Below are 27360 nucleotides of genomic sequence, written 5' to 3' on the forward strand. Positions count from 1 at the left end.
CAATGTTTTCGATAAAAGGAAAACAAAATAACAAGCACAAAACAAGGTTAAATTCATAATATTTAGCATTCAATCAAAAATTACAAGGTGTGCAGAAAAGCAGGAAAATGTGACCCATAACTAGGAGAAAAATTAATCAAAACTTACCCAGAATTGACAGAATTCAAGTAGAATTAGTAGAGAAGAGGACTCATCACATAAAACAGTTTATACTATTTAGTTTAAAAACCCCAATTAAAAGGCAAAATTTGTCAGGTCAGACAAAACTAGAACTAGTTATATGTTGCATGTACAAAATGTACTTGAAATAAAAGACATAAAAACTTAAAAGTAAAAAGATGAAAAAGACATACCACCCTACATTTTCAAAAGGAAGCTTTCAGATGAAGTAGATGTCACATGATAATATCATTGCTATTCCATAATCATAAAAGCAACAATTAATCAGGAAGACATAACAATTCTAAATCTTTATGCACATTATAACAGAGCTTCAAACCACATGACACAAAAACTGATGAAATACAGGATAAATAGACAAAGCCACAATTATAGTTGGAAATTTCAATAGCTCTCTCCAAATAGTTGATAGAAGAGGAAGACAAATATCAGGATATAGATTTCTACAATACTATTAGATAACATGATCTAACTGATGCTTAAAGAATGCCCCATGCAACAACATTGTACATATTCTTTCCAAAAGCAATGGGATGATTTATAAGCTCACGCATATTCTAGACTATAAAATATAATCTCAATAAATTTAACAAGATTATAGTCATACAAAGAATGTTCATTAACTAAATTAGAAATCAATGACATAATCTTTGATATTAATTTCTCATTTTGATAGTAATTTCTCATTTAAGTGCATTTTTCTCTGCAATCACCTGTGTTTTTTCAGTTTTTTAACTTTATTGAGGTTTGATATAGATTTCTAACATAATTCCACAGTGATAAGAGAATAGACTCTATGTGATCTCAATACCTTTAGACTATGAATTTTTGCACCTTGTTTTATGTCCCTGGATATGTTCCAGTATCTCCTAGTTTATAGTCTATGAGAAATTGAATAGAATTTATATCCTACTGTTGTGTGAAAATTGTATAAATCTTAATTATGTTGAATCAGTTCATAGAGCTTTTCAGGTCTACAATATCCTTCTACTTTTCTGTCTATTCAGCCTATTAATTTTTGAGAGTTTGATATTGAAACTTCAACTAAAATCTTAATTTATCTACTTAAAAGATAATTGTAATATAGTGGAACTTTGTCCTGTACTTTCCAAGTTTCCTATAAATGTGTTATCATACTTTCATAATTTAAAAAAAAAGAAATCAATGACATAAATATACCTGGAAAACAGCTTACAGGTCAAAAAGAAATCAAAAGGTAAATTAAAAAGCACTTTAAAATTTTATGAAAATGAAAGTACAGTACACTAATATTTGTGAGATGCCATCTAAGAAAATGTACTTAGAAAAAAAAAAAAGGAAATGTACTTAGGAAGAAATTTATACCATTAAGTTCCTATATTGGAAAATAATAAAGGTCTCAGTTTCCAAGTTAAGAGAAATGAAGAGTCATTTAAACCTCCAGTAAGTAGAAAAAAGAAAATAATAAAGATCAAGGTGGAAGCCGAGGAAATAGGAAGAAGAAAAACAATGAGCAGAAAATGAACAAAACCAAAGGCTTCTTGTTTGAGATCAGTAACACTGACAAACCTCTGACAGAGGGATCAAAAAAAAAGAAAGGCATACCTTACTGATAAGGAGTGTGAGAGAGACAAAGATTATACAGATTCTCTCACATTCAGAGAACATGGGAATCAGGGTACTAGCCCTCCACACGGTGGAAAATCCGTGTAAATGTGTAGTTAGCCCTCCAGATCACATCCCCCATATCTGCAGATTCAACCAACTGCGGATCACACGGCACTATAGCATGTTCTACTGGAAAACATCCACGCACAAGTGAACCGGTGCGGTACAAACCACGATGTCCAAGGGTCAGCTGTGTCATGAAAAACGTGTAACACTAAATTAGACACTTCAGATGAAAGAGAAAAATTCCTTAAAGACACAATCTACCAAAGCTCATTCAAGAAGAAATAGACCATCTGAATGGCCTTTAGCTATTAAATAAATTGAATTTGTAGTTTTAAATCTTCCTACAAAGAAAATAAAAGGCCCAGCTGGCTTCACTAGTGAAATTTGCCAAATGTTTAAGGGAGAAAAAATACACAAACTCTTCCAAAAAACTAAAAAGGGGAAAATATTTTTCAACTCATAAGGCCAGGATCACTCTGATAACACAGTAAGATAAAGATATTAAAAGAAAGCAAAGCTACAGTCTAATATCTCTCATAGCACAAATGTAAAGTGTTAAATAAAATTTTAGTACATTGAATTCAATAATATAAAAAAAAATCTATGTCTTATCAGTTGGGATTTATCCCACTTATACAAAGTTAGTTTAACATTTTATATATATATATATATTTCATTATCATCTCAATAGCATAAAAACATTAAATATTAAGACAACTACAGTGAAAAAATACAAGTTGTTAAGAGAAAATAAAGTAGACACAAATAAACAGAGATATACTCTATGTTCATGAGTCAGAAGGCTCATTATTACCAGAAAAATGTCATTCTCCCTTAAATTTACCCATAGATTGAATTCAATCCAATTAAAAAATTCTACCAGGATTTTGAGAATCTGACAAGCATTCAGATTGGAAATTGCAAATGACTTGGAATAGGTAAAAACTTTAAAAAAAAAAATGAAGTTGGAAAGCTTACACCACTTGACTTTAGGATTTACCATTAAACTATAATAATCAAGATCAGGTAATACTGATGTAAAGATGACAGGAAGAGATTAAACAGTGCAGAGAAAGACCCATGAATTTGCACAATGTATTTAACAACAGTGCAAATGCAATCAGTGGAGAGAGAATTGTCACAATAAATTTTTCTGGAGCAATTGGATCTCCACGTGCAAAAAATAATAAAATCTGATATATACCTACATCATGTGTAAAAATTAACTCAGAATGCACCAAAGACCTTGTTTAAAACCTAAAGCTATTAACCTTCTAGAGGAGAACATAGCTCAAAAATCTTTGTGACCTCGAGAGTTAGCAAAACTTCTCAGCTACAAAACCAAAATCATGATCCACTGGGGAAAAAAGAAAAAGATACATAGAACTTGATCAAAATTAAACCTTTTGCTCCTGGATGACACTGTTGAGAAAAGTGGAAAGACAGGCTTGAGAGTAGGAGAAATATTAGCAAAGGACATATGTGATAAAAGGCTTCTATATCTTACCTTTACAAGGAAATTTTAGACTCAACAATAAAGAAACATACAGCCTAATTTTAAAACTGGGGAAATGATCTGAATAGACAATTGATGACTAAAAATGCACGGAGGATATGTAAGCACACAAGAAGATAGCGGTTCAAATCCCTAGTCATAAATGCGAACGAAATCCATAAAGAGATTCCACACGGACTAGAATGGCTAAACGTTTCTAAACCGACCTCACCAAGTGCTGGGAGAAAGGGTGCTGGTGGAAACTGCAAAATGTACAACCTTGAAAAACAGTTTGTCAGTTTCTTAAAAAGTTAGGCATACTATATAATCCAGCCATTTTACTTCTAGAGGGTAAAAAAAAAAAGCATATTTCCGTAAAAAACTTAGCCAAAAGCCGAAACCATCCCAAATTGTAAGTCATGTGAATGAATAAACAATCTGTGATGTATCCATACTCAGCAGTCAAGGGTGCGTGTACCACCTCGTGAATGAAGCGGAAGCTAATTAGTTCTAACTAATTACAGTAAGTAAAAGATGTCAGAGAACACACTGTATAATTCCATTTATATATATTTCTAGAAAAGGAAAAAATTAGTTGATTGCAATGAAGGGCAGATCAGTGGTTGCCTGGGGACAGGAGTCAGGGCTGGAATTAACACTGGGAAGAGGTGGACACAACTCTGTCTTAACTATGATGATAGCTTCATGGCTACACACACACACATGTCAGAACCCAATAAATAGTATATCTAAACATGTGTGATCTGTTGTACATAGCAATTATATTTTAATAAAACTAATTTTTAAAAAGAAATCCTTCTCATTTAAGGCAAGTAATTTAACCCCTCTAGCACCTATTTCAGAGGCAAAATTACATAAAACTTGCAGTTTTTATACTTCACTGAGTTCCCACTGCAATAGATTGGCTTATGTACGTATAATTTCATAAGTGTTTAACAGGGGGAAAACGATGGTAACCATCTCGAAAAAGAGCACAGGTTTGTATGATTAATATCAGATTTTTTTTTAAAGCAAATGCTACCAGAAAAACCAGTCTGTATGGAATAACTTTTTATTCCATAAAAAGTGGATTCCAGAATCCACTAAAGTGAATTCCGTGGTCACTGTTTGTGGTACATTATTACTCTGACATCATTTTTGTGGGGAGGAAAAGGAACTAGCACCTATGGCAACTGCTTAAAAGTACTGCACTAGGCATTTTATGTGCATTAGCTTGCTTAATCCTCATAAGGACCCAGTAAAGTAGACCATATAATTCCTATGCCACCAAGGAGAAAACTAATTGCAATGGGAGGCCAATAACTTACTCACTCAGTAAAGTGTGGTATCACAAACAGGGTTTGCTCCCAACTCCATCTGCCTGCAAAACTGCCTGCACTCCACATTTTAAATACTTACAGCAGAATCCAGTTATTGGAACACTTAGTTAGTATCTCTATTATAGATAAATAATAAATTCTTATCATGTGCAGTTGGTTTTGTTTTCTACTGGAGGAAGGGGAAATATGGAATGTGTAACCTAAAGATGAACGCTAACCAGTAGGCTTTGTTCTAGTACTATGTTGTCTTAAAGTTCACACTCTGATTCAGTATGTCTGAGATGAGCTCTCAGAGGGTGCGGATGCCGCTGATCCAGGGACCACACTTTGAGTAGCAAAGATATATGTGAATCGGGAGTGTGTAACTCATCCAACACAGGCAGGCAAGGGCCCAGAGCCACTAACTTCCCTTGACCATTATTAATCAAATAATTTTTCCATGTGACCATGAAAACTGCCTGACAACACATTCACTACCCAAAGCCTTAAAATCTGAGTGTGTTCAGTATAGAAAGATTTGCAGGTCTGATGTAAAACATGATGTATCAACATGTGTGGAATATATGCAGAACTTTGCATACAGAAAAATGTACAGTCCTAAAAGCATATATTAGAAAAGAAAATCTGAGAATCAAAAATCTAGAAAAAGAACATCAAACTAAATTCACTAGAAGGAAGGAAATAAAGACAAAAAAAGAAATTAGTCAAATAGGAAAAAAACATACAGCAGCAACCAACAAAACTTAGTTCTTTGTCAGGGGAGGCTGTATTTCTGCAATGGAGCACGTTTAGGCAGAGTTAAGCCCCTGCAAGGATCCCTCTAAAGGGAAGTGACTGGTCAACCTTGCAGGCACCACAGTGAGGATTCCTGAATTTGACACTTAGTAGTTTTGTGAGCTCCTCCAGGAATGTAATCTGCATGAGCTCTGGAAAGAAGTTATACCCAACTCATAGGTTGCCATGAGGATTGTGTGCGATTACAATACTAGAGACTTCTGAACCTGGGCCTCTGGGTGATGGTGAATATGTCTGTAGCCTGTGTTTCTGGAAATGGTAGAACTGCACAGAAATATGTGATGAAAAGGAGGACAAGGTATTGAAGCAGGAAGTTAACACGTAGGTGGTTGTGTTTTAGTCACTAAGTCATGTCTGACTCTGTGTGAGCCCATGGACTGTAGCTTGCCAGGCTTCTCTGTCCACTGGATTTCCCAGGCAAGAATACTGAAGAGGGCTGCCATTTCCTTCTCCAGGGGATCTTCCCGACCCAGGGGTTGAACCCATGTCTCTTGCATTGGCAGGCAGATTCTTTACACTGAGCCATCAGGGACACCCAACACGTAGGATGCGCACCCAACGCAGGAGAACGTGGCCAGCCCCCTGGAGGAGCCACGTGGACCCAGCACTGCTACATGGGGTGCAGAGCCTGGAGAGTAACAACAGTGAGCACAGGGACCCCTCTCATGGCTGACGAGCCTGACGCCAAGAACCAGAGACACGGGGTCTCTAGCAGCCCCTCGGATCAGCTTGAGGAGGAAGGAAGGAGTGTTAGACGGACACGGCCACAGAAAAGGAACAGGAAACTGTCATCCCCAGGCCCAAATCCCTAAGTTCAAGACACAGGGGCTCCAAGGAGATGCTGATGACCCCAAGAGACCAGAGCCTGTGTAACACATGGGAACCAGGGCACGTGGTTCCCAAGGTAGATGGAAGCACACCACCGGCTCTAAACCCAGAAGAGGCGGACGCAGAGATGGAGGTGTCTCCCTGCCAGCATCTTCTCTAAAAACAAAGCCTCTCGGAGACCCGTATGATTCTCTGTGAGTTCTGTAGTGGCAAGTTGTAAAGTTCATATTTTAAGGGGCTTCTGGCTTTGAGACTGGTAAGGAGAGAGGGGAGTCTACTTCCACAGGTCTCTGTCTGGCAGGCACACGGCCAAGGGAGGTGGTACTGCACACAGAGCATCTGGGCTTCCAGAGGCTGGGTTACGATGAGTCTGCACAGAGAAGTATCTATGGGCCAAACTGGGCTAGTTTAGGGTGGAAGCAGTCACTGTGCTGGGACCTGTGGTCAGTCCTGTTATCACTGGTGAGAGCAAGCAGGAAATCTCAGCGTGCCTGTGCGGGCAGGCCCCCGCTCTCAGCCCCTCCTTCAGCAGGACTGCTCGTCTCTGAGGAAGCTGTGCTGCCGCAGTGAATGGGGAGGACACGCACGTGGTCGGAGTCGAGACCACTGACTCACCCAGTGAACCGTTCTGGACACCCGCCTGCTCATTCACATATCGAGCCGCTTCGCAAGTCTTCCTGATAAACCCCCTGAAGGCTTTCCAGAAGTGTGTGTGTTCCAGGACTGATTGTGCTTTCTCAAATGTATGAAACATCCTGCAATTAAAACCAATCCAGAAAAAAACAAATTTTAATAATGGCTTTCCAGAAAGTCTTATTACAAACTCATCTAAATACATACAAATGTCTGACAGTCCAGTTAAATAGGAAATTAGAATCTTTGAAATCGTTTTCTCATTTATGAACATTCCCATCCTAATTTGCAAAATGAGGAAAAATTATTTATGGAAATACATAAAATATAAGACAACAAACTGAGAGAGGAGAAAGTGGGAAATTAAAGGATACGACATGGATTTACATGTATTCCCCATCCCGATCCCCCCTCCCACCTCCCTCTCCACCCGATTCCTCTGGGTGTAAATCCACAGCTGATTCATGTCAATGTATGACAAAAACCACTATAATATTGTAAAGTAATTAACCTCCAACTAATAAAAATAAATGGAAAAAATTTTAAAAAAATAAAGGATACGATATGAAGCGAGTTCTGAGTTACGAAAAACACATTTCCTATTTGACATATTTGACTGTGAACATCCTAGCAGCTGAGGAGAATGGAAATTCGTTGCACGTACAATCCATGGTTTGAGAAAATAAAAACAAGGCAGATTTTCTGGAGAAGCATCGCTCCTTCGAAAGCCACTTGCTGGCAGTTCATGCCGGCATCCTGGGTGATGTGATAAACAAGCGCCTTGGGAACCACCCTGGTGGGCTAGAGGTTAAGAATCTGCCTTCCAGTGCTGGGGATGTGGGTTTAAACCCTGGTCGGGGAGCTAAGATCCTACATGCCCCAAGGCAACTTTAAGCCCTCTCACCTCAACTAAGACCCAACGCTGCCAAAAATATATATCTTTTTTCTTAAAGAAATAAAGCTCCTTGGACTAAATAAGGGTTCTAGATTTCCTGTGAGAAATTAAGCTGATGGTTAAAAGGGACCATTTATGATTTTATATTTTGTAGATGCCTTTCAATAGTACCAAACAGGCTAATATTTTTAAAATAGAAAATTAAGAGACTATCTTATTTATAAGTAGAATATGCCATGCTGACCTATCGCTCATATAGAAGAAAGCCACGGGAATCCCTTCAGTTTCCAATTGCGCAGACGTTTTCCACCTAACAGCTACTACTTACACCGTGGAGAAAAGCTGGTCCTCACAGTCAGCAGCGGAGACATCAGCTCTCAGTAGCCGCAAGAGCCGAGTGCAGGGCAGACTTGCTTCCCGCAGCTGCGTCCCCAGGCCCTGCCAGTCTGGGGCATCTTCTGGTATTGAAACTGGCACACCTGTGTGCCCAGTAATGACTGCTTGCAAGAGCTGATTCTGCAAAGGCAGAGACAGCATGGCTTGAGGTCCATAAAGTGATTAAACTGCGGCAACATGCTCTGTTGCCACTCAGCAGGGGGTCCCTTTGAACTGCGCCGCGTAGGGTTGGGGCCACCGAGTCCTGGTCCTGGACTTGTGTCTCTGTTCACTTGAACAAACCCTACATACAGCCTCAGGCAGACCTAAACCAGACAGCACCTACTCTTCAAGCCCGTCTGTACTGGCTTGCTGCCCACGTGATCCCAGTGGGATCACAGCCTGTAACCGCTCCCTGCAGCTCGTCGGGGCTGGGCTGGGACCCACGTTTAACCAGCGCAGTGCAGAAGGACATGGCCCTTCCGGCCCCACCCTTTCTGAGGACATCGGCTCCCAACCCCACTCCCTTGCCTGGGATCCCAGGCTGCCACAGGAGAAGTGTAGCCACCCTGCTGGGGGCCACGTGAAGAGGCCACAAGGAGCAGAGTGACCCTGGGACTTGGAGGAGACAGCCTCCCCAACCCCTGTTCCAGCTATCCCCCAGACCCCCACAGCTATAAGAGAGGCGTCCGGTGGGACCATCAGAACCACCTGCTGCACTCTGGGGTTTGTGAGTGACACGTAGCCTAAACCCCATCAGAAAGGCTGTCACATGTACATAAATATATAAACATAACGAGCTCATGGCACCAGCAGATCCTGGCTCTACTGGCTCCGTGTGGCTGTGCACTCAGTCGTGTCTGACTCTGCGACTCCATGGACTGTAGCCTGCCAGGCTCCTCCATCCACAGAATTCTCCAGGTAAGAACACTGAAGTGGGTAGCCATTCCCTTCTCCAGGGGATCGCCCTGACCCAGGGGTGGACTCTGAGTCCCCTGTATTGGCAGGCACGTTCCTTACCACTGAGCCACCTGGGAAGCCCATGGGTGCCATGACATAGGCTTTCCAGACACAGAGAAACGTGGGTGGGCTTTTAGTCGGGAAAGAGTTTACAGACCGAGAGCAGAAAACAGCTGTGCCAACAGGCGATGGTTTTCACGCCAGCACACAGCTTCCCTCTGGCCAGCATTCTCCCCGAGTTCTCCTCGCTTCCAATCCCCAGCCTCCTTAAGAGCTCATTCACTCATCTGGAGGACACTCCCCACTGGGGACCCATGCTGCCCCCTGCCCTCCTCAGTCAGGTAAAGCATCTGCCTGCAATGCAGGAGACCCGGCTTCAGTCCCTGGGCTGGGAAGATCCCCTGGAGAAGGGGATGGCTACCCACCCCAGTATTCTCGCCTGGAAAATCCCATGGACAGAGGAGCCTTCCAGGCTACAGTCCCCGGGGTCGCAAAAAGTTGGACACGACTGAGCAACTACACTAACTGCTACTGCTATAGTCCACTAGTTTCATCTTTTCACTGATTTTATTTCATGGTTTGTATGAAGGAAGATAAACATGAAACAGGAAATACTGAAAGTGAGATGAACTATCGATACAAAAGGATGAACGTTAAAATAACTTCCAGTGTTCAGGAGGGCTTCCCTGGTGGCTCAGAAGGGAAAGAATTTGCCTGCAATGCGGGAGACGCAGGTTTGATCCTTGGATCAGGAAGATAACCTGGAGAAGGGAATGGCAGCTCACTCCAGTATTCTTGCCTTTAGAATCCTATGGACAGAGGAGCCTGGCAGGCTACAGTTCATGGGGTCACAAAGAGTTGGACATGACTGGGCAGACATGACAGTGTTCAGTAGGAAAAATGTGGGCTGGACTTGGCAGGGTCCTTTTCACTAATGCTGCACGCTTCGCACACTTAGACACTGGGAGAAGGAAGCCCCGGGTCCTAGGCGTGATTTAGGGAGAGCATGTGCCCGCCAAGGCCTCCAGCCACTAGAGCTACACCTCGGCCCCCAGCTGACACCTCAGACACGGCTCCACCCGCTCTGGCATCTGCAGCTGGAAATGGAGCAGGACAAGGAGCCTGGACACAGGGAAGCAGACACGGCCTGGGGACAGCCCCGGGTGCTCTTGGGGAGACCCTTTCAACATCAAGTAGATTTTGGCCAGGTGGGGCACACAACCTCCTAAGGCGGCCAGACAAGGGCCGAGGTCCCGGGCCAGCTGGGACTCAACAACATCAACAGCTGCCTCATAAAACCACAGCTCCAGGACAGACATCTTCAGTGAATGTGCCTCCGAAATGAGCCCCCAGGGCCTGGAAGAGGCCAGAAGGTGGATACTCACAGCATCCTGCACGGACCCAAGCAGCTTGTGTAAAGCGCTGGCCTCACTGGAGGGGAGAGGACCACAGGTCAGTCCCCCGAGGGCCTCCTGGACGCCAGCCACCCTGGGACGCAGGGGAACACCCCTCTCGGACAAGCATCCACTGAGGCAGAGAGAAGTGGCGTTCTTATTCATCAGCAACTAAGACAAAGAGAGCCAGGGAGAGCAACGTGAGACAGTTTCTGAGCCAGAGGCCACAAACAGGAGCCAGACTTACAAGAGAAAATGAAGTTCTTCAAAAATTGCCTACTGGGACTTCCCTGGCGGTCCAGTGATAAGAATCAGCCTGCCAATGCAGGGGACACAGGTTCGATCCCTGCTTGGGGAAGTTCCACATACCACGCAATATGGCCAAAAAAAAAGCATAAAAACTGCCTACTATCCTCTTTACTTTGCTAGCAAAGCAGGAGCAAAAGGAAATACCGCCTGAGCTTCTCGAGTGTTCTAGCCAAGTTGTTTATTTATGATTCATTTTTGTGTTTTACCTTAAAAACCACGTCCTTTTCCAGTTTCGATTGGCCAGGCCCGCGGGATCTAGAGTTGTTGGCAGATGCCTCGAGACAAACGAGGATTTCTGAAGGACAGACAGACGGTTACCGTTCAGCCCCTGGGGCTGCTCCGTGCCTGACTCAACATGTGGCCATCAAATAACAGACTGAACCCTGGAAGCAGGCATGTCAGCAACCAGACTTGCGGTCAGACATTCCTGTCTCCCTGAGGAGGGAGCTGAGAAAGTCACCACGATTCTGGCTCCTCTTTCTGAAGACATACAAGGGGGCATTCCGTCAACCACCTCGCTCCCCCTCCACCATGAGAAGGGACAGAACCCTTAGTGCCCAATGCACACAGCCACCTCCTGGGACCACAGTCATGATCACAGTCAGGAAAGGTGCTGGGCAGACAAGGGGGACTGCCCTTCCCAGGAGGATGCCAGGGCCGTGGGGAGGGGCAAGATGAGGGGCGCGCACATCAGTCCCGCCCGAGCACCGGGGATGGGAGTGGGTGGGACAGCAGACCTGGTCCCAGGAAGGAGCCCGTCCAGGCCCCAGGGAGGCTGACAGGGAACAGCAGGATGTGATCCCCAAGGCGACAGGCTGTTTATTCAGCCTGGATGTGCTAGGTCTGAAGCACCTCGGGCATGTTTGCCAAGTATGTACTCCACGCCTGCACCTCACCTCCAAACCCGACAGGCGGCAGGCGGCGTGGAGTCTGCCCTCCCTGCGCTCACATTTGCCCTGATGTGCAGTGTGGACAAATAAACCTGGCACTAGTTACCGCGGACAAGGTGTAGATCCTGGGCCACTGCATTCCTGAGAGCCCCGTCTAGCTCGAGCAGTCTCGTCGGGGCCGGCCCCGGAGGCAGCTTCTGGAGGACGCTCTGCAGTCTCTGCATATACAGTAATCTGAGGGCAGAAATATACAAATGAAAGACCATGGAAAGCAGTTCACTTGCCTCCTTGGGAAATAAAATCCCACTCACAGGAGAACGCCCCACGGCTTCAGGATTTCACACCCCCACAGACACAGATAACCAAGTTCCTGACAGATTGTGCCCCCGAATGCTGTGATTTGGGGATTCTTTTAGGTACTGAACATGGATTAAATACTCTCTTTACCCAAAAACAGAAAAGTTTATTCTGAGTAGTGGGTAGAAGAGACAAGGGTTAGGATAAAAATCCAGGTGAGATTTAAAGACATTTGCATGAAACCTGAGTTATTAGAAAACGTTTTGCACAGAAGTGTATTTTAAAAGTGTTTCAGTGTCCAGATGGTGTGTGGTGGAGTCCAGGCTGCCCCACTCCGACCAGACCCCTGCACCCTGTTAGGTGGCTTCCAAAACAGGATGACCACGGGCAAGTCACGTTCCTCCAACTCTGGGTCACTTGGGAGGATGCCTGCCGAGTGGGTTCAGTACTCAGAACATGATGTGCTCACTGATGCCCCAAATCCCTGAGGAGCCAAGAGCGGGGGCGAGGCTCCTGGGGCCCCCAACACTGGTCCATCACAATCCAGGCAGGACCCTGGGCAGAAGGGCCAGGACATGCTGGAAGTTGGCAGGATTGTTAAGGTGATCCCGTGTGCATTAAGTAACAGAGGTGCGATTTTTAAACAGCTTCAAAGTAGACAGCCAAGCAGGGAAGTTTTTAATGCCCTCGTTCGTGTCCTGTATGTGAAGCTCCCGTGAGACAGGACCATGTGTCTCATGACTTCTCCAGCTAATCAGGCAAGTGTCTGCGGCTGGCTGACCCCTCACCCATCCTGTGGTGCTCGCCCCTTCCTCCTGTGGGAAGCCTCACCATGGCACCCACATGCCCCGGGCAACCACTCGAGTTTTGTTCTATTCAAAGCAAAGCCCTAACTTTAGGAGTTTAACAGTTGGATGGCATCACCAACTCAGTGGACAAGTTTGAGCAAGCTCCAGGAGATGGTGAAGGATAAGGAAGCCTGACGTGCTGCAGTCCATGGGGTCGCAAAGAGTCAGACATGACTCAGCAACTGAACAACACAAGATTCATCAAATCACTACAAACAGCCACCTCCGCTGAAAAAACAGACCCCATGTTGCTCTAGATTCCTCCCTCTTCCATGTGAGTGAGTGTTGGTTTCAGTATCTTAAACATGAAAACACACGACCCACCTTTCCTATTTCTGAAATATTTGTGGACCTCATGTAAACATTTAAACTACACAAAAAGTTATGAATAAATAAGAAAATAGGTTTAAACTATTTTTGTTCATTTTTAAACAAATATCAAAGACACAAGACCTAAAGATGGAGAATCTGAAAACCTCCTCAAACATTGTACCCTCATTGGTTGTTTTTAACACCTGAACAGGCATGTGGATTGCTGCAAACAGTCCTACCAGTGTCCACAATACAAGCCTCACACTTTGCAGTCACTAACTAGCCCTTTGTTGTCTAATCAGGGGTGCACAGAACGCATCCCAAGAGTCATGCACTCTTTAAAATTGCAGTTGTCAAACCCTGTCGACAATCAAACAGGAAAAAGTGCCTTACATCCTGGCAGGTGTGTGGCTGCCTTCGGGGCCATCTGCCGCCACGCTGTCATTCAGGAGGAGGAGAGCGGCCTGCAAAGCCCTGGCCACCTTCCAGGGCTGGCTCCCCTCCCCAGACTGAGTCCCCAGTGCCTCCAGGCCACGGCCAATCCCCGCCAGGACCTGCTGGAAGAGGCTGCCTTTCCACCACTGATCAAATACCTGCATGTCAAGAAACAAGAACACTGTTATCAACAATAATAAACTGGAAATGATAGAGCTGAGTTAAGAAATAGTAACAGAACTTCCCTGGTGGCACAGTGGAGAAGAATTCGCCTCCCAATGCAGGGGACACAGGTTCAATCCCTGGTCTGGGAAGATTCCACATGCCAAGGAGCAACTAAGCCCCTGCACGACAACTACTGAGCCCGAGCGCTAGAGGCTGGGAGCCACAATCTCTGAGCCCACACACTGCAACTAATAAAGCCCACGCACCCTAGAGCCTGTGCGCCACACAAGGGAAGCCACTGCAGTGAGAAGCCCATGCACCACACTGAAGAGGAGCTCGCACTGCCGCAACTAAAGAAAGCCCACACAAAGCAACAAAGGCTCATGCAGCCAAAAATAAGGGAAAAAAGAAAGGAACAGCAACAGACTGTTCTAGGTGACAGATGGCCTGTTTTTATGTGGTTGGCAGGTTGAAACACCTGCTAACAATTGTATTAGGATTTCATTTCTACCCAGAAATTAAAAATTGCAAATTGCAAGAATGGATGCATGCAAATTTTTCATTGGCCCAACTTCTCTTTTTCCTTCCCCTCTCCCCATTTTCAAAAGAGAAGGTAATAATACTGCTTAGTCACTCAGTTGTGTCCCACTCTTCGTGACTCTATGGACTGTAGCCCACAAGGCTCCTCTGTCCATGGGATTCTCCAGGAAAGAATACTGGAGTGGGTTGCATTTCCTTCTCCAGGGGACCTTCCCAGCCCGGAGAGTTTCCTGTGGCTCCTGCATTGCAGGCAGATTCTTCACCTGCTGAGCCATCAGGAAGTCCAAACGTAATCACGTACATTTCTAAATAAGTGAAATAAATCTTAAAGACTAAGCTGATGTGGAAAGGTACAAATATATTCATATGTCTGAAAATTATATAGCTAATACATAGTTACTAAATATCATTTTATGTCATGAACTTGGGGATACTAAAGGCAGTTCATATTGTGCATTATCAACATTACACCCAAACAGAGCATTCTCGCCCACACTGAAAGCATGGGGAGGTATGGTGAACAGGGATGTGTGCTGACCATCCTCCATTTCTCCACGAGCTCGCCACCCAGACAAGGTTTCCACTGACCGTGGCAATGCTGGTCAGGTCAATGCTGTCCCTTTGGACTTTCTGATGATTGCATACAGGATGGATAAACAACAAGGTCCTACTGTATAGCACAGGGAACTATATTCCATATCCTCTGACAAACCACAATGGAAGAGAGTATGAAAAAGAATGTGTGTATATATATAACTGAATCACTTTGTTAAACAGCAGAAATTAACATAATATTGTAAATCAACTATAGTTCAATAAAATAAAGAGGGATCCCTGGTGCTGTCTGTGCTGAGTGCCCAGTGAGCTGAGGCCAGGGGATGCATATGAAGAAGGTGCAGACGGAGGCCAGGCTGTGGGGCTCCTCACGCCTCCCCCCACGGAAAGATGTGGAGTTAAAGAGTGGACACGCGGAAGGGGGCAGGCAGTGATGAATGGACTGACTCTTGTAAAGCTTCAGTAAGCCAGGTGCACCCTCTCTGGGCTTTGCTGGATGGCCGAGCTGTAGGCCACACTTCTGTGCTGGACACGTAAAAACCAGGTGAGAGGGTAAATCTCATGTTCAGTGTTCTCCGCCCAATAAAATAAAATAATAAGTATAAATAAGATCACCAACAAGGACCTACGGTATCGCAGAAGGAGCTACATGCAAAATTTTATAAGAACCTCTAAGGAAAAAGAATCTGAAAAGAAAGAAATATATATACACACATATATATACATATATATATAACTGAACCACTGCACTGCACATCTGAAACTAATACAACATTGTAAATCAACTGTGCCTCAGTTTAAAAAAATATTAAAAAGAAATCAGGACTTCCCTGGTGGCCCGGTGGTTGGGAACCCACCTGCCAATGCAGGACACCAGTTCAATCCCTGGTCAGGGATCATGTGGGTAAGACCCCACATGTGGCAGGGCAACTGAGCCCACACACCACAACCACTGAACCGTGTACCCTAGAGCCCATGCGCTGCAACAAGAGAACCCGCTGCAGTGAGAAGCCTGCACACTGCAATGAGAGCAGCCTCCACTTGCTGCAACCAGAGAAAGTTCTTAGAGCAGCAGCAAAATCCCAGCACAGCCAAAAGTAAATAAGTAGGAAAAAAAGAAGAAATGAAACCCAGAAAAAAATCCAAAAGATTAGGTAAATAAATTAAATCCAGCAGTGAAACACTCAGGAGGAAAGTGCTTGGGTCTGGGCACGCCAGGACAAGGTGTCTACTATGGACGGCACCTGTCTGTAGAGGTGCAGCCGGCTGACCGCGTGGACCAGGTAGTCTTTGGCCGCTGACCACCGAGGGTCACAGTCTGCAGGGCGCCCCTCTCCATCGTCTTCATCCTCAGAGGAGCCAGACAAGGCTAAGCACAGCATCTGCTCCAGCGAACTGTCTGTGGGAATCTGCCAGTGATACGGGAACTATTTAGAAATCAGGGGCTTTTTCCTGGGATGTTTTTCTCCTAATAATACCACAGTCTTGCCAAAGAAAAAGCTCTGACATTTGTTTGATGGAAGACATAACAAGTTGACGGAGCACTATTGTCCGTGTGCATTTACCTTGAGGAGAGGCCTTCAGGGTGCAGGAGTAAGCTGATGACCTTTTTCAGGAGAACCGCAATTTCTCCAGGACATGGGATGATTTCAGATACTGTTTGTCTCCACTCTCTTGGGCCAAAGGCACCCACAGGCTGGCCCAGTTTAACTGATACCTTGGACTCACAAATTTGCTTTGCCAAAATTGTTTTCTAAGTATCAGAGCTGGATGAAGTTGGATCAGAGTTCTAAGTCAGAAATTACTTAATATTTTCAAACCAAACCTCCTTTATTGCTGTGAATGACCTTCACATGAAGTTTCTCTAATACAACTCCATTAAAACATGTATGTTCTTGTTGGAATGAACTGTGTTCCTCTATTACATAGTTTTATAACAACCGTGGTGTCATCCCATCTGGAGGTGGGGAAGGGGTCTGGGGGAGTGGGCACAGGATGCAGACAGGTCTGCAGTATTTGGCTCCTGCCCCGCGAGAAGCAGAAGTACCCACAGATGTGCCAAGAAACTAAAGGGTCAGCAGGTAAGGGCCTCCCAGACCCTCAGGGGCAGCTGCTAGTGGGGCTTGGAGGGGTCAGTGGGTCAGAGCCCCTGATTTTACAGTTTGGAAACTCAGGCTCCGATCTGGACTCTGGTCCAGCTGGTTCACCAGGCCTACCCCTCTGCTTCCCAGGCACCGCTCTGCCTGGAAACCAGCCCTGTCGTGCCCTCTGCCCCATCTGGACCCCACCGGCCTTCACAACCTCCCACCTCAGGGGCCTGGCTTGTCCCCCTGCGGCTTCGAGGTGTTCTATTACATCCAAACTGTGTTTGAGGCGGGATCATGAGACAAGGAAAGAGGGAAGGAGCAGTTCTAGAGAAGTCAGACACAACAGCGTCCTGCCCAGTCCAAGGAGCCAGATTTCAATAAGGGCACTCCCACCCCAAGGTCCCAGGAGAAGGTTCTAGAGTCGCCCTCGAGGAGAGACCCAAAGCGTGTGTACCTGCTGTAGGTCAGCAGAGTAATTCAGGACTCGTTCTGCATGAAGGTCATCAAAGCCAAATCGGGATTTCAGGTCAGCCTGAACCTTCTGTGGGTCCCACATCAGCTCCTTCACGGACAGGCTGTAACCTGACTCTGCAAGACAAACAGTGATATATACCATCAGGTGCAGCAACATTGGGACAGGTCAAAAGTCATTTAGAAAATGATGTCTTTTCCACTTCAAACAGAAAGACAAATGTGGCACAAAGGCCAACTGGACCATTCACAGGAAGAGCAAACAGAAGCTAATCCGGAGCTATGGAGATTGCGGTGATACATCACTTGCTTCCTTGCATGCTCAGTCGTATCCAATTCTTTGAGACCCTATGGACTATAGCCGGCCAGGCTCCTCTGTCCATGGAATGTTCCAGGCAAGCACACTGGAGCGGGTTGCCATTTCCTCCTCCAGGAGATGGTCCCGATCCAGGAATCAAACCCTCATCTCCCGCATCTCCTGCATTAGCAGGTGGATTCTTTACTACTGAGCCACCTCCTGGCACATAAATGACCACAGATTTCTAGAGGATCATTTGATAATGGGCTTCCCTGGTGGCTCAGACGGTAAAGAATCTGCCTGCAATGCAGGAGAGCTGAGTTCAATCCCTGGGTCGGGAAGATTCCCTGGAAAAGGGAATGGCAAGAAGTTTATGAAATTCACATATTGGACCCAATAATTTTATTTTAAAAAATCTATCTCGAGAAACTTAATAAGATGCCTGAAGGAAAAGTCATGAACCACGATATTACTGCACTGATTTTACACTGTTTAAATACTGAAAACCAATTCAGTGTCTAGTGCTGGAGGAGGGAAGGAAATATGATTTATTTTTTATTTATAGCACAAAGTACTGTAGAGTCCTTAAAATCATATTTATAAAAATTATTTAAAACCAAAGAAAACGTTCCCCTGCAACAGAACTAATCAAGATATAAAACTCATAAGGTACCCAAGTAATCCAGCAACGCCATACAGAAGTGGCAACCCCCCAACCCAAAATCTACACCTGAGACCTCCAAGGTCGGGTGATCTCTGATGAGTATGGCCTGGCAACTTCAAACCTAAAAGCACATAAATTCCAAGGTGAACCTGCATCTGGAAACCCAGCTCTAGGTCATTTCAGATCACAATTCAGCAAGCATCAGCTACCCAAGCCTCCACCACAAGCCCTCCTATGAGACTTCACATGCCCTGAAATTAACGCTGATTAATTAATGAAGATGACAGAAAGTTAGGGTCACAGGGAACTCTGGGTAGGTTCTGAAGTCGGGGGCGGGCGGGGGCTACCCAGGAATCTGGCTTGGGAAAAGACAGGTTCCGAGATTAAAACGAGCACTTCCTGTGTGTGGAGAGGTGCCAGGCGGGAGATATGGGTCATACATAGGACAGACTTTCAGTGAAAGGTAAGTTCTGGAGATTTCCTGCATGGCACTGGGATTACAGTCAACAATGCTGTATCATATACTTGAAATTTACTCAGACATCATTATCGCCCAAAAAAGGCAACTGTGTGAAGTGGTGAATGTTTTAAGTAACTTGTTTTTGGTGATCATGTTACCACATATACATATATTAAACCATTACCTTGTACACTTTGAATATATACAATTTGGTCAGTAAAATGAAAGAAAATGAAAATTTAAGGAAAAAAGAAAGGATACCTGGGTCAAGCTAAGTCATTTTCCTATGGAAAGACTATCTATTCGGTTGGGGGGGTGTGGTTCTAAATCCATATCACCTTTCTCCTTTTATTGTTTTTCAAATACTTCAAATATTTTTCAAATATGTTTTCCTAATAGGATTTCAGGAGGGAGGAAAGACTAAAATCAAAGAACTAATGGGACTTCCCGAGCGGCCCAATGTGTTGGGCTCTGTACTTCCTTTAGGAGTCCAGTTTTCCATCCCTGCTCAGGGAACAAATATCCCACAGGTTGAGTGGTACAACCAAAAAAAAAAAAAAAACCAATGACAGGTCTATTTTTGAAGGGCATCAAGTCCTAGAGTTTTAAAATCAGTTATTTTTTTAATTGAAAATAACATATTTATTAGAAATGACTGCAGAATTTTGGTAGAAAGTCGAATTGTTTTGAGTTCCAAATTTTCGTCCTACCTCTATCAGAAACAACTGATTCTTTCTTACGTTTGATATTTTATTTCAATCATTTCTTTGAACAGCATGTGAGCTCTGTGGTGGTGGCTGATAAATTTAACCAGTACAACAGTGAAATGTCACAACAGCGATAAGATGCCCGTACCTGTGGCCACCGCTCCACTCTCCCGCAGGAATGCCAGTGTTGAAACGGCCGCCTTTAGCACCATTTCAGAGACCCTGGAAAAGGTGTGGTTGAGTGGCAGCCAATCTAAATCTTCTAGAGCTGATAAGGAACTGGAAATGAAGCAGAACCAGAGCACCATTAGCAAAACAGGCAGCATCGCCCTGGCCCACCCTGCCCCACTCCCGCAGGACATGGCTGGAACTCCCAAGGCTGGAGTGTGACCCTGACTCTCTGGACCAGGAATTAAACACAAAAGTGAAGTGCTTTCTTTGGTCCACTCAGGAAGCCGACAGGTGCCAAGTGCCGTGACCTCAGGAAAGTGCTTATCAGCCCGCCTGTGTCAAGTCTGGACACTCAGTCTAATATCTGGGGGCCCCGTGCCTACTGGAGAACCCTGTGGGAAGCCTTGTTCAACTTCATAATGTTCTGATTCTGAGTTATGCACCAGGATGAGGGGGTAGGAGTCCCTGGTCCCCCCACCCCTGCCCAGTTCTGCCTGCCCCTCAGCTCTGTCTGCATCTCAGAGGCCCCGTCTGCACCCCTGGACACTCCTGCCTGCACATCCAAGCAGCAGCCACAGCCTCCACCTTACACTCCTGCCCACAGCGGCCCCTGGCCACCCAGGGACCTGGGGGTGCACGCTCCAGTGGGGAGCACTGCCCTCCACGGGGGTAGGGAAGGGGCCTATGGAGCTCTCAGAGTGGGCTCTGGCCCCCTGGGCATGGGGCTCCGGTGGGGGGCGCTCTGCCGCAGAGGCCAGAGTGGAGGCCACAGCTGGGACTCTGCCCCCCTGGCCTGAGGGCAACGCTGACTGCTCTCACTGACGGCAGAGGAAACAGTATCAACTTTTACTAATAAAATACCCTGTTCACAGGACAGATTCACAGAGTTCAATTTGGGTGGGGGGGAGACCACATTATTAAAATGTGGGAAGCCAGCTGGGAAGGAGTCCTCCCAAAGGTCACCCTGTTGTGGAAACCTTGGTGTCAGAAAGACACAAAGGCACTCAGAGACGCACAACAGCTGAGCTTATTCCGCACCGGTGTGGGCCTAGCAGAGTCACCTCCAAAGGCTGAGCCCCCGGCTTTGTTCTGGATATCTTTATACACAGGAAACTTCCTGCTCAAGCAGCCCAGATCCCTCCCCTCCCCAGGTAGCCCTAGTTTCCACGGGTGTAACTAGTAAGCAAGAACACAGAAGCAAAAGCGGTGATTGATGAGCAGCAGCTATTTAAAACAAGATAGAAGGGAAAGCAGAAGGTTGTTACTTTAATCGGGGGCTTAGATCTCTCTCCTATCTCAACCCAGGGTAACATGGGGTCAGGTCCATCACAGGAGACCAACGTGCTGCTCCATGAACCACAACTGGTAAGACTGAGTTAGCTGTTCTGGGTAATATTTGGGGCCACTGCAGCATCATTTACTAAGAAACTAGTTTCAAGTGTTATTGTTGCAGGGAGAAGTCAATTCTGACTCCATGTAGGAACTGTTTCTTTGACTTGCTTTCTGTTGTTTTTGTTGTTATTATCAATAATTATTATTATTATTATCATACAATGTCCTGCCTCAGGGAATCCTGCCCCTCTGCCTGACTGTTAAAATAAAGTGCCTTTGTTCGGAACCCTGTCCACTGGAGATGGCAGAAAAAAAGAAATTAACACGTCCCCCTGCCTGAGGCTTGCCATTCTAAGAGATACTTGCAAGACTGAATGGGCTCTTTACTTTGCTTCCCCACCACCCCCCATCTGTGATCCATAAAAGAACCCAGCATCCAGACCCCAACCAGATGGTAGTTTGCCATCTTCTCACTAAGCCAGCCAGCCTTCTGAATAAAGTCAGATTCCTTGCCTCAGCACCTCATCTCTTGGATTCACTGGACTGTCATGCAGCAAACAGAGCAAGCTTAGCAAGCTTGGACTCAGTAATATTATGTTCATGGCATACCTCCAGTAACAAAAAGCTCAGAAACAACCAAAGACCAGTTATAAATTATCAAGTAAACTGCAGTCAACCTAGAAAGCATATTAAAAAGCAGAGACACTGCTTTGCCAACAAAGGTCTGTCTAGTCAAGGCTATGGTTTTTCCAGTGGTCAGGCATGGATGAGAGAGTTGGACTATAAAGAAAGCTGAGCACAGAAGAATTGATGCTTTTGAACTGTGGTGTTGGAGAAGATTCTTGAGAGTCCCTTGGACTGCAAGGAGATCCAACCAGTCCATCCTAAAGGAGATCAGTCCTGGGTGTTCACTGGAAGGACTGATGCTGAAGCTGAAACTCCAATACTTTGGCCACCTGACGCGGAGACCTGACTCATTGGAAAAGACCCTGATGCTGGGAAAGATTGAGGGCAGGAGGAGAAGGGGATGACAGAGGATGAGATGGTTGGATGGCATCACCGACACAATGGACATGGGTTTGGGTGGACTCCGGGAGTTGGTGATGGACAGGGAGGCCTGGCGTGCTGCAATTCATGGGGTCACAAAGCGTCGGACAGGACTGAGCGACTGAACTGAACTGAAACTGCAGTCTACTATACCTTATCAAAATGGAATGTTATTCAGCCAGTGATGATGCTCATCTGAAGACTATCAGGACACAGGAAACGTTAATGATGCAACATTATATTGTTTAAATCAGGGAGCACATGCTCTGAATAATATCACTGCACTTACGTAAAATATTTATACAGGGAATGAGAGGCAGGCGTGGAGAAGCAAGAGTTCCGCCATCTCTGGGTGGTATAATTCCAGAGATATAATGCCTGTTTTTCTTGTATCAATCACTCAGAGAATGTATTTTCCCATTAAAAAGTGAGGAGGAAGAAACCAACACAACATTGCAAAGCAATTATCCTCCAATTAAAAACAAGATTAGAAAAAAAAAATTTTTTTAATAAAAATAAGATTAGAAAAAAGATGAATGTACAAAAAAAGAAGACCCAGTACAGCCAAAACTAAACGAAGCAAAACAAAACAACAACAACAAAGCTAAAAAAAAAAAAAAATAAGAAGGATGATCAAATCCTCTGTAACTGGTTACGTTTCTCATTTTAACTTACCTCAGAACGGCGTCGAGTAGGTGTCCTCCCCCGAGGATGCCATCTGCAATGTGGAAGTTGTTTGCGTAGAGTCTTGGCAGTAAAAGCAGAAAATCCCAGAGGTGAGGCTGCTGGTGGAGACTCTCTAGCTTCCCAATCACGTCCTCGGTCTTATTGAGATCCATCTGATGGAACAAAGCGCCAGGTGGGAGGGGGAGGGGGAGGGCCGCAACAGCGGTAAGAAGGCAGAAACCCTGGGGGCCAAAGTCAGGCCTCCTGAGTCACTATGAACAGACCTGATTTTAAATTTACTCTGTGAGGTTGGTTTTTTAACTGTTGTGGAAGTTTGAACCGGGGAAGAGAGGTAGACGTCTGTTTTTGTAACAAGCTGAACCAATTTCTAAAATGTTGAGATAGATTTTGGAAATAGATGATGAATTGTTCAAATCTGAACAAAACTGGAATAGCTACTGTTATTTGGGTTTTTTCTGTTCTTGCAGCTGAGCACAATCATGACTATATCAGTTATAGTGTCAATAACTGAATACTTCCATCCTCACAAAAATTCGTCCTCCCCCCACCCACCACCATTGAGCAAAAATATGTTCCACACTGTCAAATATCCCTTGGAAAGCAAAACGTCCCCCAGCAATAACTGGGGCCTTAACTGAAGTCTGTGTATCTAATGCAAGTCAAAGGTTTGTGCCAAACACATGAATCTTTTTTTTTTTTTAGCTATGCTGTGGCTTGCGGTATCTTAGTTCTCTGACCAGGGATGGAACCTGGGCACCCTCCAGTGGAAGAACAGAGCCACTTGCCCTGAGTCACCCACAACCATCCAGCCTCCATGTCCACCCTCTGGTTTTCTAAACTCACGACCTTACTTAAGAAGAGTACACTCATCTTTTAATCCATCTCTTGCAGGATTCTGGCTATCTCAAATACAGCTTATATACAGTGTTAACTAACAATCAAATCACTCGAAAGATGTGTTTGAAGAATAAACTTAAAGTCAGTGCTTTGAACTTAACTGTGGTGGAAGAAGAATGTCACCTGCCATATCAGTAAACAGGGAATGCTGCAGCCATCAAGCCAGCAGGCACTGCAGCTGAGACCACTCTACCACCCCTCCCCTCCACTCCCCTCCCCTCCACTCCCCTCCCCTCCCCACCCCTCCACTCTCCTCTCCTCCCCTGTGCACCCTGAGCAGGTTCAGGATGGAGAAGAGCAAGACACTGGCCCCAGATAACTGAGATGCACATCCAAAGGATGATTTCGATGAGCCCAGACTCTTGCATCTTCCCATGCATGGACGGCACTAAGTTCATTCACATAACACATGCTTCTTCCTTAATCAACAGTAATCTTTTGATGTTCCGACTTCCCTGTCTGTGTTGCAAAAGTTCCTACCTGTCCAGGTTCCTCCCTTGCCTCTTCAGAGCAGTTCCTCAGAGAGAACTGACAGACTGTAAGTGTACGTGAAAGTGTTAGTCGCTAAGTCATGTCTGACTCTTTTGAGACCCTGTGGACTGTAGCCCACGAGGCTCCTCTGTCCATAGAATTCTCTAAGCAAGAATACGGAGTGGGCTGCCATTCCCTTCTCCAGGGGAATTTTCTCAACCCAGGAATCAAGCCTGGGTCTCCTGCACTGCAGGCAGATTCATTACCATCTGAGCCACCAGGAAGCTGTCCCTGGCTTAAGTCCTCAGCAAGTCCACTGAATAAAACATAGTTCTTAAAAAAAAAAAAAGTTCTTGGAATTCCCCAGCGGTACAGTGGTTAGGACTCTGTGCTTCTACTGCAGGGGGCATGAGTTCCATCCCTGATCGGGGAACTAAGATCCTTTGGGCCATACAATGCAGCCAAAAATTTAAAAATTAAAAATGTTTTTAAAAACGTAATTCTCAGCTTTTTTTTTTCAGTCAACGCCATTATATCTCCAAAGACTAAGTTTCAAACTTTTGTTAAAATACTTACTGTTAAAAAACTGGAACCATAAGGAGAATCTACAAAAAGAAGACGTCGGAGATATTAGTTCAGGCAGCAACCAGACAGCATGTGCCGAGCACCTATTCTAGTTCCAAAATCAAATGCCAATCACAGAGTCCTGCTCTGAGAGATGATTACAACAACCTGAGAAATAAATCTGAAGGCAACAGTCACTCCTTTCAAAACACACCGATATTAAATAAATTCCAGGGAAGTGATTTAACTGGTAAACCAAATTTCAACCACTTGCCATTTATTATTTATTGGAATAACCAATAAATTAAATGGAAATACCAAATAACCATTTATTATTTTCTGAGTCTCCAATTCCATAGGCATTGTGAGCATACAGGACAGAGAGAATAAAGGGAAAGTAAAGAAAAACAAGAGAGAAAAAATTGAAGAGAGAGAAAAACATGAAAGTATGATTTTTCAGATTATATTTGGAATCTGGTTGTGATAAAATAAGAAATATGTGCTGGTCTCTGCTTTTGGCTACTAACACAGGCTCTTAAAACTCTCATTTCCTGAGCGGTGGGTGTGATAGGAGCATCTCTTCGTGTATCAGTCCTTGTTCCTGACAGGAGAGCTTCGAAAAGCCCTGTAACCTCCAAGCGATGACCATACCTCTGAACACTAAGGACATGCCTGGGGGCTTGGGTGCCCAGATGGCTTCACTGGAAAAGCCGAGACACATTTCCGAGACAGGCTGGACTTGGGGCCTGCTTGCATCTGGACAAATATCTCCTGCAGTTGGGCCAAAGTATGAACAACAGGATACAAAAAGGCCAAAACCCAACTACAAAGCAGTGTCCTGAACATGATCCCTGCAGACAGCACCTCCAAGGGGGTGGGCAGATCACTCAACATGACCCACTCACCCGCCCCCACCCTCATCCCACTTAAGGGAGACTCTCACTTATTCTCGCTCCCTTCTGCTGCAGCAGGGGCCTCAGTAAAGCCTCGCCTGAATCTCTCATCTGGCCTCTGATCAATTTCTACTGACTTTGAGGAGCCCAAGAATCCAAGTTGGTAACAGAGTTGGACCTTTCATTCCCCCCACACCAGTGACCACCCCTGACCATCGAGAGTGAGGGGCTGGAGATGGAGTGAATCACCAATGATCTAATCAATGGAGCCTGCCACAGCAAAAAAAAAAAAATGAAACAATGGCTTCAGAGAGCCCGTAGCAAAAATTATATACCAAATATACTTACGGTAAAAATTTAAATGGATGTCTTTTGTTTTCATTAGCTAAATCAGCAACCCTAAGTACCAGGATGGAGTGGAGAGTCTGAGAGATTTACTTGCCTGGAGTCTTGGATCTTTCTATCCAGAGTTTTTGTAAGTTTCTAGCCTTGTCCATCACTTCATAAACTTCCTGGGCGAGGTCCTGTATCTCTTTTAAGAAGGCCAGGTCGTCGACCTTCTGGTGAGGAGCAGCTGCAGCTGTGAGCCTAGGAGAACTTTAAATAAATGAAGTGAGCACCTGGGTAGAACTCGTCTATAGGCACAAGTCTCCTCAGCAGTTTAAGGTTCTTGATACCAAAAGGCCCAATTGTCCTCAATTAAGCCTGCGTCCATTTACACCTCCTCCAATGCCCCAACAGCCCAGCATGTTGCTTGAGGCACGCAGTGTAACCAATGAACGGATTGAAATGACTAATAAACATATAAAACGGCCTCACAGATAAGAGACCTGTGAGCAGGGCAGCCCAGAGACAAGTCTGTATGTCTTGCCCCTGATTCAGACCCACTTGGGCATCGTGCAGGTGGGGCATTAGGCAGAGGGGCCCTGGAGGATGTCCAGGGAGAGTTGGGGGGTGCCTCACCAGGAGAGGTCAGCTGTGGGTAGAAGCAGGGGAGCCCCAGACAGAAAGGACAGGGTCAGGCCAGGTCACAAGCACTAGTGATCAGGAGGGAAGGAGGCCGTCCCCACCGCGTGGTCAAGGCCACGGCCGCATTTTCTGCTGGGATGTCCCCTGTCTTCTCATGTTTGAAACATAGCTTCCCTTTCTCATATTTATAAGAAATATTCTCTCCCAGTTTTTTTTTTCCTTTAATTTTATTTTGTTTGTTTAGTTGCTAAGTCATGTCAGACTCTTCTGCGACCCCAAGGACTGTAGCCCGCCAGGCTCCTCTGTCCACGGGATTTCCCAGGCAAGAATATTGGAGTGGGTTGCCATTTCCTTCTCCAATTTATTTTAGCTTTAGCTAAATAATAATAGTAAAGTTTTTAAATAATAATAAAGTTTTTAAATGAAAAACAATACAGTTAGAAAGCTGTCATCATTCTCTTAGAATTAGCTTTGAATAATTTTACCACTAGAAGACACTAAGGAATGTAATGTGTCAACAGTAATGTCCATCAGAGCAAAGATCTAAAAGGGTAAGGTCTAGACCCAATGTAAATGTCAAGTTCTAGAAGTGTTAACATCACATGCTTACGAAAAGATTTCCTTTCATCTTTAAAAATGGGGTTCCAGGAAGCAGACTCCTGCAGAGAGGGTCAGAACCGAGTGGGAGTCTGTGAAGTACAGACTCTGAGCCCACCTCCTACCCTCAGCCAGGACTCTGCATT

General features: G+C 45.0%; 1 protein-coding gene across 1 annotated transcript in view; it reads right to left on the reverse strand.

Annotated features, from left to right (window-relative positions):
- The window catches only part of ABCA13 (ATP binding cassette subfamily A member 13), a 379106-nt gene that overhangs the window by 317332 nt on the left and 34414 nt on the right, over window positions 1–27360 (reverse strand). The window contains exons 4-15 of the mRNA XM_043873351.1: window positions 26091–26245; window positions 24768–24796; window positions 22812–22975; window positions 19735–19865; window positions 17441–17574; window positions 16144–16308; window positions 13598–13797; window positions 11854–11981; window positions 11064–11152; window positions 10540–10719; window positions 8148–8335; window positions 6907–7046 (exon numbers count right to left, since the gene is read on the reverse strand). Of these exons, the coding sequence (XP_043729286.1) occupies window positions 6907–7046; window positions 8148–8335; window positions 10540–10719; window positions 11064–11152; window positions 11854–11981; window positions 13598–13797; window positions 16144–16308; window positions 17441–17574; window positions 19735–19865; window positions 22812–22975; window positions 24768–24796; window positions 26091–26245 (1703 nt within the window). The remainder of the gene's footprint in view (window positions 1–6906; window positions 7047–8147; window positions 8336–10539; window positions 10720–11063; window positions 11153–11853; window positions 11982–13597; window positions 13798–16143; window positions 16309–17440; window positions 17575–19734; window positions 19866–22811; window positions 22976–24767; window positions 24797–26090; window positions 26246–27360) is intronic.

This window comes from Cervus elaphus, chromosome 18, assembly GCF_910594005.1.
Source record: "Cervus elaphus chromosome 18, mCerEla1.1, whole genome shotgun sequence".
Classification (NCBI taxonomy): Eukaryota; Metazoa; Chordata; class Mammalia; order Artiodactyla; family Cervidae; genus Cervus; species Cervus elaphus.